The 11,958-nt window shown below is 48.0% G+C and overlaps 1 protein-coding gene across 1 annotated transcript; it reads left to right on the top strand.

Annotated features, from left to right (window-relative positions):
* Positions 1–3,779: 3,779 nt before the first annotated feature.
* Positions 3,780–10,058, top strand: DRC5 (dynein regulatory complex subunit 5; the record flags this gene model as incomplete). Its single annotated transcript, XM_084202312.1, has 4 exons — positions 3,780–3,963; positions 5,883–6,451; positions 7,516–7,965; positions 9,882–10,058. 4 exons carry the CDS (start codon positions 3,780–3,782, stop codon positions 10,056–10,058), a joined length of 1,380 nt encoding a protein of 459 aa, XP_084058438.1.
* Positions 10,059–11,958: the final 1,900 nt, after the last annotated feature.

Raw genomic sequence — 11,958 nt, 5'->3', positions numbered from 1 at the left:
GCCCTTCACACCTCCAGGATTACAGTGGTGACATTAACCAAATTCCCAAACGGCCAGCTGGCCCGACTCTGCCCAATCTCCCATTACAAACAACTTTCATTATATCTGAAGCTAAATAGATTCCTCATTTGGCACTTTTTTTTTTTTTAAAAAAAACCTCAAAGCCCATTGCAGTGTCTCAGGCCCAGGCTTAGCCTGCAACATGGTGTCCTAATCCACTCTTAGTATTAGATTTTGGAGGTGCCACAGAGCATGGCAAATCCCCACAGCTGTCAGTGGGATCAGTGGTGTTAGCTCAGGATCACTTGCCTGGACTACAGGTAACAGCATTAAGGTCAGCACACCTGCAGAACCACTGGCATTTTCAGGGTGCTGCTGCAGTGGCATAAGAGCTTCCTCGATTAATGGGCAGCCAGAGCTTCAGTGCAAATACAGTCTTGGCTGGGGAATAAACACCATCAAAAATAATTTATCCTGCTCTTACAAACTCTCCAGTAAGTATAGTGTTTACTGTTCCATTTTTTGGATCTCTGTAATCCTGGTAGGACCATCAGCCAAAGGTCACCAGTTTCTACGCACTCTTTTTTTTTTTTTTGGTCTCTCTGGGATTTGGTGTGAATAAAAAGAGCAAAAATCTTTTATTTGCAGATCAAAACAGGTTTAGCTGAAGAAGGTTTGTAAGGCATGTTAGTAGCAGCATAATTTGGTTGTGTGAGTAGATTTCTGTCAGTTCCTCCTGGGGAAGGGATGTGTGATTTCCTTTATTTTTTTAACAAGTTCAAGCATTATTTACTTTTCAGTCTGATCTGGGTGTTAAATGACAAAAACTGGGACTTTACTACATGTCTCTGTTCATTGTATATTGTCTAAAAAAGCCTTTTTAGGATAGGTGACTGATGTGTATGCAGAGAGGCTGGGAAGGAGCGTGCATTAACAGTGTTGACTTGGTTTATTGATAGTGAATTACGGTGTTTAAATACGTACTTAGCAAACCCAGCTCTGGAAACTGGCTTAGAGTCTCAGCTCTGGCTGGGTGAGACTCCCACAGCCGAGGCAGAGGGGGTGAGCAGTGAAGGAGGCCCTTCCCTGGTGCTAAGGGCACCTGGCAGGTGTGCTCACCACGCTGGTGTGGTGGGAATGGATGTATTGGGAGCAGTGGCTCAGCATCAGACCTGGCACCACAGGCATGGAGTCGATTTGGATGCTTTGCAGCCTTGCTCCTGTTGGCTTCATGGTGAATGACAAGTGGGCATGGTGGAGTCAGCTGAGCTGACTTGCTCTGGGGCTCAGATCAAGGGAAAGCCTCTCAGCAGCCTGGGCAGTGCTGCCTCAGGGCAGTTGTGTCTCCTGCCTGGACTCTTGGAGCCCATTTGGCAGCCCTGCATGTGCCATGGGTTACCTACCCTCTGAAAATCAACCTGCCATGGGTAAACAGGCAATCCCATCATCCGCTGGAACAGACAGGAAATAATCCTAGGCCACCAATGCTGCACTGGCTCTCCCCAACAGCTGCCTTTTAATGATTGTTTCCAAAAGGTCAGGAAAGCCATCAGAAGCTCCAATCAGCTGTGATTGGCCTGGGGGACAAAATGATACAGATGCTTTTTGAATAGGACAAAGGACTGAGCAAGGAGAAAACAATTTTCCCAGTCACTTCTGTTAATGCCACCTCACTGACTCCTAGCTGTGTTTTGCCCTTCCACGGAAGTCCATCAAGCACCAGGAGCTGGGTTTCATCTGGGTTAGTGTGCTGCGGAGAATCAGGTCTCTTCTTTTCCACCTGAAAGGTGACCCATCATCATAGCACCTTCCATAGGCACAAAGACCTTTGCAGGGAAAGGATTCCCAGCATCCTCACAGCTGCCTAACACTCATTCCTTCTCTTTCCACTTCCACCCTTCATCAGATCAGGCTCCGTTTTTCTACAGCCTTTACCTTTGTCATCTGTGCACTACTGCCCCCCAGGAAATACAGCTTCCCTGTCCTTGGCACCCTTCATCCTCCTGTTTTGCCCAGAGAATGCCCTGCCACTGCCATCTCCACCCTTTCCCTCTCAGGCCTGCCTCAAGTGCATTTGAAGAAGCCTTTACTGACATATTTACAGCATGAATCATTTGTTCCTCTCTTCTAGACCTCAGCATTTCACAGATCACCTCTCTTTCCTCTTTTGCAGGCCCTTCCTCAGATGCCTTTTAGAGGGGGAAGGAGCAGAGGGAGTAACACTAGCAAAGCCAGCTGCAAAGCTTTCAGGGAGAGGGCAGAAGCAGCACCAGCTGGGAAAGCAGAGGTGAAAGGAGCAACCTTGCGCAGGGGAAGGAAGGACTAAGGTGGTTCATCTAGGGACCACTGTCTGGGTCACATCCCTCACAAAGGAGGAGCTGGTTGGGTTCAAACCACCCTTCAGGTGAGGGATATGGTGGCCAAAGACACTACATGGCAGTTATCCTTCCACAGGATCCTTTGACCCTATGATGGTACAAGGCCACCACTGCCCTGAGATATCCTCTTGGTCTTGCAGGAAGGTGTTCTCACCTCTGACACTGCTATCCACCTCTGCCTCATGCTGCTTTTAGGTGTCCTGCAGCCTGTAACTGCCCAGCCCTGTGCTGCAGCCCTGTTAAGTCCAGTTTGCCCCAGTTAGGATCAGCATGGGTCTGTATGCCCTGCTCACCAGACCTAGATGCCCTTATGGAACCCAGAACTCAAGTGGATGATTCCTTCCTGGTGTCTTTTCTGCCTCTTTCAGATTGGCTGGTTAGAGAACCATTAGGACTTCCAGGCAATAACCATATGTGTGGGATTCTGAGAGCGCTGGGCTTGAGGTTGGAATAGGAAACAGCAAATGGAAAACTTTGGTCTGGGAAAGCTCTGGAAAGTTAATAGGACCAGGCATCCTTCCTTCTGCTCCAGGCTGGTTCTTTTAGCTCATATCTGCTTAGGCTCAGTGTGGTCTGAACAGGTCTGACCCATCTCATCAGTTAATGGATGTTTGGAAGGAGTTCAGCTGGAGAGTAATGGAGAAAAGCAGGAAAAGAATACACTTAAATGTATTAATCTGTAAAGCATCTGTCTTTAGAGAGTCATAAGAACAGGCATACCGGATGAAACCAGGGGAGAGCTGGCCCAAAAACCCATCTCTGACAGTGCCTAGAAGCAGACACCTGGAGAAGAGTAGAAAAACAATGCAAGTGTGTGTTCTTTCCTCCAGCACTCTCCCCACCTCCAGCTGTGTTCAGCTGCTCACACTGAGCCACATGACTTCTGTGTATTTCATCATTCTCAAAGGATTTCTCTATCATGGACTTTTCTTAGTCTGCAGACTCCTAACATCCACAGCATCCTGTGGCAAGGAATTCCCCAGTTCAACTGCAGCCTGTGTGAAGAACCCTTTGCTTTAAGCCTAGCTCCTGCCAGCTTTCCCAATTACTTTTATTGGAAAAGACAGTAAACAATCAATTCCTGTCCATCCTCTTCAACAGCACTCTGAATTAACACCACGTTATTATCTCATTATTGCATGTGGTGCCTAGAGACCTCTTTGCACAGGGCAGGGTATAAAGATGAAGCTGAGTAATAGTTGTTTGGCTGCAGTGCTTCCAGTCCAAAGCAGAGGCAGGCAAAGGGGCAAGTGTGTTACAGGAGAGCAGCGTGAGCTGACCATTAATATTGCTAGCTTCTTTCTAAAGCTGCCTTTTTATTTTGCAGGTAACCACATAGTGGTGACTCTCAAGGAATTCTCCCCTTGCTTCTCCTGAAGGAGAAGTAGATCCTGAGCAAGGATGCAGCAGCCAGAAGCTGGTGACAACAGCAGATCCATTCCCTCACCATGTCCACCTCAGGCCAACCTCACTGATGGCTCATTCTACACACGCCGCTGCATCACTGAGGATCTCAGCTGGTCCCTGGTCACTGTCCCCCCCCTCACGGAGCTCTGCCTCCAGCACATCGCTCACAATTTCGAAAGTAAGTGGGAGCACATTTACTCTAGAACACGTGGAGAGAGGGTCAGTCCCAGAGAACAGAGGGTCAACAAGGCAGGCAGATGCATCAGAAAGGCAGTGTGGCACTGCCAGCCCTGCCAAAGGAGCAGATGGGGAGAAATATCCCCTTGGGCAGCCAGTTAAACAAACTGTTTAGTTGCTAAGTATGTATTTGTACACTCCAGGGGTGGCTGTAGTCCTCTGGGCTGCACTCCAGGATGTGACTCTGTACTGACCTTGTTCTATCACATCTTCTTCCATCCGTGCTCTTCTGGACTCACCTCAACCATGACTGGGGCTGTGCAGTTGCTGTTTCCTGCTCTTGATTCATAGAGACGTTAGGCTAGTGCTCGAGGATGGAGCCCTGTTGTACTGAGTGCTGTACAAAGAGATGCAGAATTGCTCCTGCCCAGAGGAGCTATCATCTCAGTATTGTACTCACAGGCTCAGCCCCCCTCCATGGCTTTTGGTGGTGATGTGACAAGTTATATCCTCAGGCAGGGAATGTGCTTTTGAAGCAGGTGGACTGATGAAACACAGCAAAACAGAAGAAGTGTGTCTCATCTGAGAACTGACTGGGAGGGGGAGAAGAAGGGCCTGTCTTTTTGGCTGACTCAGTGAAGTGGCAGCTAAGACCAAAGATAGTTTTAAGGCTATGTCCACACTGGGACTGTAAGACAGTACAGAGGAGCTCAGTGCTGCCTTATGCCAGGAGCTGAAGGTACTTGAGGATCTGAGCTAGGACAACTTTGCAGTCCCAGCAGCCTGATCAGTCAGTTTGATGCCAATTGCATTGGACCTGCACTGTGCACACATAAAAGCAGTGTGCTCCTTTTCATGGGGACCCTTGTGCTGTTACCTGAGCTGTGAGGCTGCACCTAGCCCACTGTGGGGCCTGAGTGAAGCTAGCCCAGCCCTGCCCATATGTGTCCCATCTGTGCTTGTGTCATGGGACTTTGCAGAGAAGGTCACCGCAGTATCAGCTGTGGGACACTGGAAAATAGACTCCAGGAAGAGGCTGTGGTAAAACTGTCAGTGTCCTTAGGAAGGGAATGACCCAGAAATAGGGGAACTATAAAGCTAATCCCTCTTTGTGTTTCATAATCTGGTTTCCCATGCACAGATAAGTTTCTTCACTGATGATTTATCTTACTCAACACAACTGTGTACGCATGACCAAATATTCATGGTGTGAGTACACGTGGCATTTCTCTGGCATTTCTGGGCACAAAGAACTTCCACCAGAGAAGACAGCTGTGACAGAGAAGGCAACTTAGGGCAAGCATTGGGAAAGAGACTCAGGGGAAAGAGTACCTGGGAAAACAAAATTTTTATTTAAGGAAGGTGGACCTAAAAGCTAGGAGTGTGCCTCAGCAAAAAGGAACAGGAATCAATTTGAGGTAAGACCAATGCTTGAATTAAGATAAATAGGCACAAGGACCTGCATGAAAAACACACAGTTGTTCTCAAATACTGTTCTTCAATATGCTTAGAAACCAAAAGGGAGAAAGTTCAGCAAATGGCAGGCCAAGCTCTCCCATCACTGTAAAGCTGAATTAGTTCTCTTGGGAGCAGAATTCCTGCCCTGAATATAAACTGCATTCAAACCAAGTTTAAATGGGGAGCTCAGTGTCTGGCGCAGTTCCGAAATCTTATGAGAGTAAACCAAATTGCACTGATGTTTCATTGTAAAAGTTAGAAATCATAAATGGAAATGTACAAATGAACCCTGCATGTGTTCTGCCAACTTAGCTCTGTGCTCCAGCTTCTGGCAACCAAGGAGAGAGCCAGTATCAGCAGAGGGGAGGGCATGGGCACACAGCTGGGGGCCCGGGCAGAACCACAGTGCCAGCAATTGTTCCTATGCCCAGACCAACCTCTCATTCTTTTTATCTCTCCCAGAGAACCCTATTCTGAATGATCTTCTGCCTGAGCACCAAAAGAAGGTGGTGGAGAGGCTCTCCACCAGCCTTCCACTCACTGTGACTGCCAACAGAGTAAGCCATGAGGAGTACTGGAAGAGGTGCTGTATGGAGCGCTGGCAAGTGTGTGACGTCTCCAACTATGGAGACAGCTGGAAACGGATGTTCTTTGAACGTCACCTGGAGCACATTCTGAAGTTCTTCATCCCTAACATCACAGACCCCGAGCAGGTCCTAGAGCTCATCCCGCTCTGCAAAGGCTACGTGCGGAAACTGGCGATCAATCAGTTCCTGCCACCTTTGAGGGTGGATCCAAAGGAGGAGAGCCATGAGCTCTCTGACACAGAGGGTGATGCTGAAATTGGTGAGGTCTACACGCATCACTATGATCTGAAAGAGCTCATTACTGCTCTCCCTCACCTTGAAGAGCTTCATCTCATTTATGATGTGAAGAGCTGTGGCATGAACTTTGAGTGGAGCCTCTTTAACTTCACTGAGCTGGACTGCTCCAACTTGGCTACTGCCGTGAAGATGTGCCGTAACTTGAAAGTAATATACCCCAAACTGAACCTTACTGCCTCAGATAGGTTTTCAAATTGCCTGTGGATAAAATACAGGGACCAGTTCTGCTTGCTGGTACCACCCTTCCTTTTGCAAGTTACAGACTCTGACAGAGTGCAGAGTTGTTAACCTGCTGGCCTAGTGCTGAGTATCTTGTTCTGCCATGTTCCTGTTAGAATGGGTTGTCAGGGGATCAGTAAGAAAAATATTTGCTCCCACAAAACTGTTGCCTATAGCCTAAGAGGCAGCAGCACTCCACTGTTTTAACTCCACATATAGTTCTGGGAGACAGGAGAAGAAAAGTCCAGAGGGAACTTTTCATAAGGAGTTTCTGGTAGTTTTGCTCAGTAAATGCATGCCAGCATCTCCCAGAGGAGCAAAGAGACGCCCAAGAATAGCGTGGGGAAATACACTTGCTTTAGAGCAATGAGGGATTTTCCTCCTAAGAACTAACAGTATCTTCAGCTCTGTGGCAACTGCAGTGCAGATACTCAGCCCCTCCAAAACATCAGTGGGCACTGCTATCCAGAGTGGAGCCAGAGTAAGCTGGATGAACTTCCCACAGACTCTCATGCTTTGGGAAATATGGTTTCTGGAAGAGAAATTACCACTCCTGTGGCAATTAGGATGCCCCAGGCACACAGGACGTTGTACTGTGGTTATCACTGGGGCACGTGTTCATTCAGACAGGTTCAACTGTGATCTGGGCTGGGCTCTGCTGCTAGTTGCTGCAGATGTTTGGACAGCTTTATCTTGTTTTAATTTAGTCCCCAGTTAGAGATTTTGTGCAGTCAGAGGAGAGGAACAGGCATTTCCAGGAGGCAAACCCTTTTTCCCCTAGAATAGGCATGGGACATCAGTGGCATGCCCTGCTTGCTGGAAGTGTCAGCCCACTAGGAAAGCAAATACTTGAGCCTGCTATCTAAAGGTGTCTGAAGTGAAGGGAGATGAATCCTGTCTGGTTGACCATAGGTTTAACTCCCTGATGATCTTGTACAAAGTTCAGTCCAAAGCCTTGGCTGTTGTAGTGACTCTGGTTTTTATGCCCACAGGTTTTCAAGCTGACACGAAGCAAAGTGGATGATGACAAGATCAAGCTCCTGGCCCGTAACTTGCAGTATCACCCTTGCTTGTTGGAGCTGGACTTGTCCCACAATCTCATCAGGGACCACGGGGCACAAGCTCTTGGCAAGCTGATCAGCCACAGCAAACTAGAAACCCTCAATCTGTGTAACAACCAGATCTGTCACCTGGGGGCTCAGGCTCTTGCTCAAGGCCTGGCTGAGAGCTCTACCCTGACCTCCCTGAATCTGCGCCTCAACTTCGTGGAGGACAAAGGTGGGGAGGCGATTGGCCGTGCCCTGCTGACCAACACCAGCCTGAAGTGCCTCCATCTGGGAAGTAATAGCCTGTCAGAGTCAACTGCAGCAGTGTTCTCCCAGGTCCTGGCTCAGAACACCACTCTGACGAGCATCAACTTCTCATGCAACCACCTGGGGCTGGTAAGAGAAGCCTCTTCTCCCTGCAGTCTGTGACCCTGTGTGGTGGCTTTGCAAAACAGATCCTGAGCCTGTCTCAAAGCCACAGAGGCAAATGCATCCCTCATTTTGCATTCCATTCTTGCTATGATAACAATCAGTTGTGAGCAGGGAAGAGACTGTAGCAGATGTCAGGAAAGAGAAGGACACCTTCTCTGCATGAACATGCATTTACCTCACTTGTTACATGTAGCTCTGTTCATAGGGCTGAATCTATCTTTGAGGCTTTGGGCTTTTGGACAGAGAGGGATTTTCCCCCAGGAAACTGAAAACCAGGAAGCATGTCTGGAAAAAATCACAGACGCTTCGCACATGTGAGTGTAGTTAATGATAGGCAGCATGAGATGAGGGTCTCATGCATATCCTCTGTGCTTTGGATCTGCTGTGCCATCTGTCACTCAGCAGCACACAGATAGTGTCACCCTTCCCAGAATTTCTCCTGTCCATCACACGCTCAGAGAAGACTGTTAGAAAATTGGCTTGCTTGTTGAGCTTCTTTGACTCACCCTGCGGCCCAGGAGCAGTGCGGTGGGTCAGGAGTGTCATGTCTGTGTGTTTGTAAGTGGCTCCTAAAACATAGCCTTACATTTTCCAGACAGAAGAACATCCACAGATCTTACTACATCCCTAAGAACTGCAGTATGCAACATGCCCACAAACCAGACTGCTTCTCTTCTGCTGATTAAAAAGAGCTTTAGAAATCTGAAACTAGACAGCCAAAAGCAATCATGCTGGCTTTTAAACTTTCTGTGCTGCCTCGATTATTCTCACTGTCAAATAAAGAGACAGCAAGACCAGCTGTCCCTGCTGGCAGGAATATTGGCATCAATGTGTTTGACAAGGGTTTTAAAAGGATTTGATGGCAGAAAACCTTTTGTGAGTTCTGAGTTTTATAGTCCTGGACGTGGAAAACCATTTGAGTTTAATGATAGAAGGGGGCAAAGGTTGGAAAGAATAGAAGGATTTTTGTTTAGTAAATAATAATCTCTGTGCTTAGAATCTTCCTTCTGATGAGCTCACCTGTTACCCATTTGTGAAGTTCCATGGCAGCCCAAAAGGTGGCTGGTAGTATTATCTTTGGGAAAATTGGGGGTTTTGCTAGAGATGCATTCAATTCTGACCTCTGTAGCCCTTAAAGAGAGACCTCTTCCCAGTTCTTTTTGCTCTGCCCTTTTTGGCAAAAGGGCTAAGAGGCAGGGTCTTGGGATCAGGGGGCCATCTGGATGGAGGAGAAAGGGCAGGAGGTGTATTTGGTACCTGGAAGAAAATAGCAACAGCAGAAAAAAGTTCAGATTGTCACATCCCTAAATACAGTGCTTCATGTATGGGGGGGAAATGCCTCTGAGTGGTTTGCCTCCCTAAGGCTACATCACATTTTCAGTCTCATGAAGGCTGGTCTTCAGTTCCATGAGATATTCCTCTCAGGAAAGCCAGTCTAGCCTGGGAAATGGCATCCAGACAGAAAACTGCCAGTTCTGGGGCTCTCACAACTGCCAAGATGAGGAACAGCACTCTAATCCATTTGTGCCCAGCCAGCAGTAAGCTGGGAACAGGGGGACAGGGGGGAGCAGACTCCTCTCAGGTTATCATTGCCAGATGTGTTACTAACCAGCATGAGCTTGAGAACTCCTGACATGGTACCCAGAGGGACTCATTAGCATGTGTCATGTCACAGAGAGCTGCATAAGGTTACACTCCTCCTTTGCATTTCTCCTGTGAGCAACATTTTGGACCTGGGTGGAGGCCTTTATCCCTTCTGGCACCATCTCACGGACCTCACACTGGCAGCAGCAGAAGTTGCCCTGGGGAGGAGGGAAAAGGAGCAATACACTTCTGTTTTGGATGTCCCCCTTTAACCATCCCCTCTGATCCTTTTGCAGGATGGTGGGAAGCAGCTGCTTGAAGGGCTGGCAAACAACAAGACTTTGACCGAGCTTGATCTCCGCCACGCAGAGGTGGAACAGGAGACTGATTTCCTCATTCACGAAATTGTGTGGGCCAATCGGGAAGCGGTGAGGCTGGCTTCTCTGCAGCACCCCACCACTGAACCCCTCTGAATAAAGTGCTCCAGGGAGCAATGAGCTTTGGGTGTGCAGTCTTGGAAACACTTTACTTCAGGGTCTTGGTTTTATTTACTTTTCTGAGAAACACTTAACTTGTGGAGGCCACTGCGGCCTTTCCCAGACCCCCATCATCCAACCTGTGACTTCACTGGAAACAGACACTTGATCTCAAGGCACTGTAGTGACACCACAGAGCAATCTGCCTCTTGAGCCCTCTCTCTCACTGCACCCTAAATCTCACCTTCTGTGATGCTCTTCTGAGCTCCAGCAGCAAGCAAGTTCAGGCAACTGAATATTATTTCACCTATAAAGCAGCTAAGATGAAGTTTCTGCCACCTAAATCATCTAGTCCAGACCTAACTTTAAGGTTTTGCTAAGGAAAATGTGAGAGGCATAGAGGATTGAGGGAACGTTGTTTCTAGTTCCTCAGCAGCTTTTTCTGGCTATTGCTCTGCTCAATAATCTATTTGAATTTATAGTAAATCTCTCTGGAGTCTGATATGGGTGGTGAAAAATAAATAGAAATAAATTCAATAACTCAAAGAGGTCTCACCACCATTGTTTCTCTGCTTTTAATCAGTGCTAGCCTGCTTTGCAGCAGGTGAGTTCTTTACAACCAGATGCTTACCTTACCTAGTACTGCTCTTCTGTGCAAACCTCTCCAAAACAATCTGTGTTTTGCATAACTTCAAGCCAGAGGGGTCCCTTCAGGACTGCTGGCCCACATAGCTCACAAGTTTGAAAACAGTGCAGCTTCCTTGGGCTTGGAGCAAAATGGAGCAGCTTCCTTTTGCTCTACAGGCTGTAGTCACCTGAGGATGGGACAAGGCACATACTTGAGTGAGTTGGTCCACTGACCACTCTGCTCAAGAGATATCAGGGAATTAAGCAAATGGGTTGACTTCCATCCCCTCCCACCCTCTGAGCAACACAGGAGCATCCCATGCCTCCCAGCCCTGCCCAACACCAGTGCTCACAGACCCACTGCTGGCAACCACCTCAGTGAATCATCTGAAACTTTTATTACACCGATTTGGTTTACAATCTTTGTACTTTGATTATTTCCAACAAAAAAGGCAACATTGTGATATACTGTTTGTACATATATAGAGAGACAGACAGAGCTAGATCATATTGACAGAGTTGAAAAGTAAAAACCGTTTCCCAGTGTTCACAAAAGGATTTATTCACCACGTACCCGCTTCTGCCTTGCCCTGCCTGATGGATACAGACACAGAGGTGCCGCTGGCCCCTGGCTGACAGGACCCTTACCTGCACCGTGTCACGCCCACATAGATCAGAAAGGATGGAGTGCAGGGCTGCCCTGCCACCAGGGGTGCTGACAGGGCTCAGCCCCAAGCCCTCACAGATTTGTGTAGCTCCCTTCCCAACTACTGATGGATGCTCCAGGGGCTATGTCCAGAAGAATTCCTAACCAGCAGTAGCAGCTGTGAAACCTCCCTACCTGGGCAACTCCCACTACTTGTTTCCCATCCTCGAGACCGAGGTATTGAATATACTTATTTATTTTTATTTGCATTTACAAAATATTTTCACTGGATGACACACCTCAATGAGATGAGAACTCATGTTCAGAAACAGCAGAAAAGACCCAGATTAGCATCAGGCTGATGAAGCAACAGCTCCAGCAGCGAGGGTGGGGGTTTAATGGGGGTGGCCTGGTCCTAGGCAAGCCTGCCTGTAGCTCCAAGGACAGGGCTGCAGCTGGTCAGCCAGTTGTGCAATGAAAGCTCATGCTTGGAGGGCAGCGATGAGATCCTGCAGACATGCTAGCAGACACATGAAGAGGAACTGGCCACCAGAACCAGTGAGGACAAGGGATTGAAAGAAAGGGCTTGGGAAAACATATCATAACCAGAACAACTTCTGACTT

Source organism: Fringilla coelebs (genome assembly GCF_963513975.1).
Source record: "Fringilla coelebs genome assembly, chromosome: 3".
NCBI lineage: Eukaryota > Metazoa > Chordata > Aves > Passeriformes > Fringillidae > Fringilla > Fringilla coelebs.
Note: the sequence above shows the minus strand (reverse complement) of the source record. Positions and strands in the feature narration are given on the sequence as shown.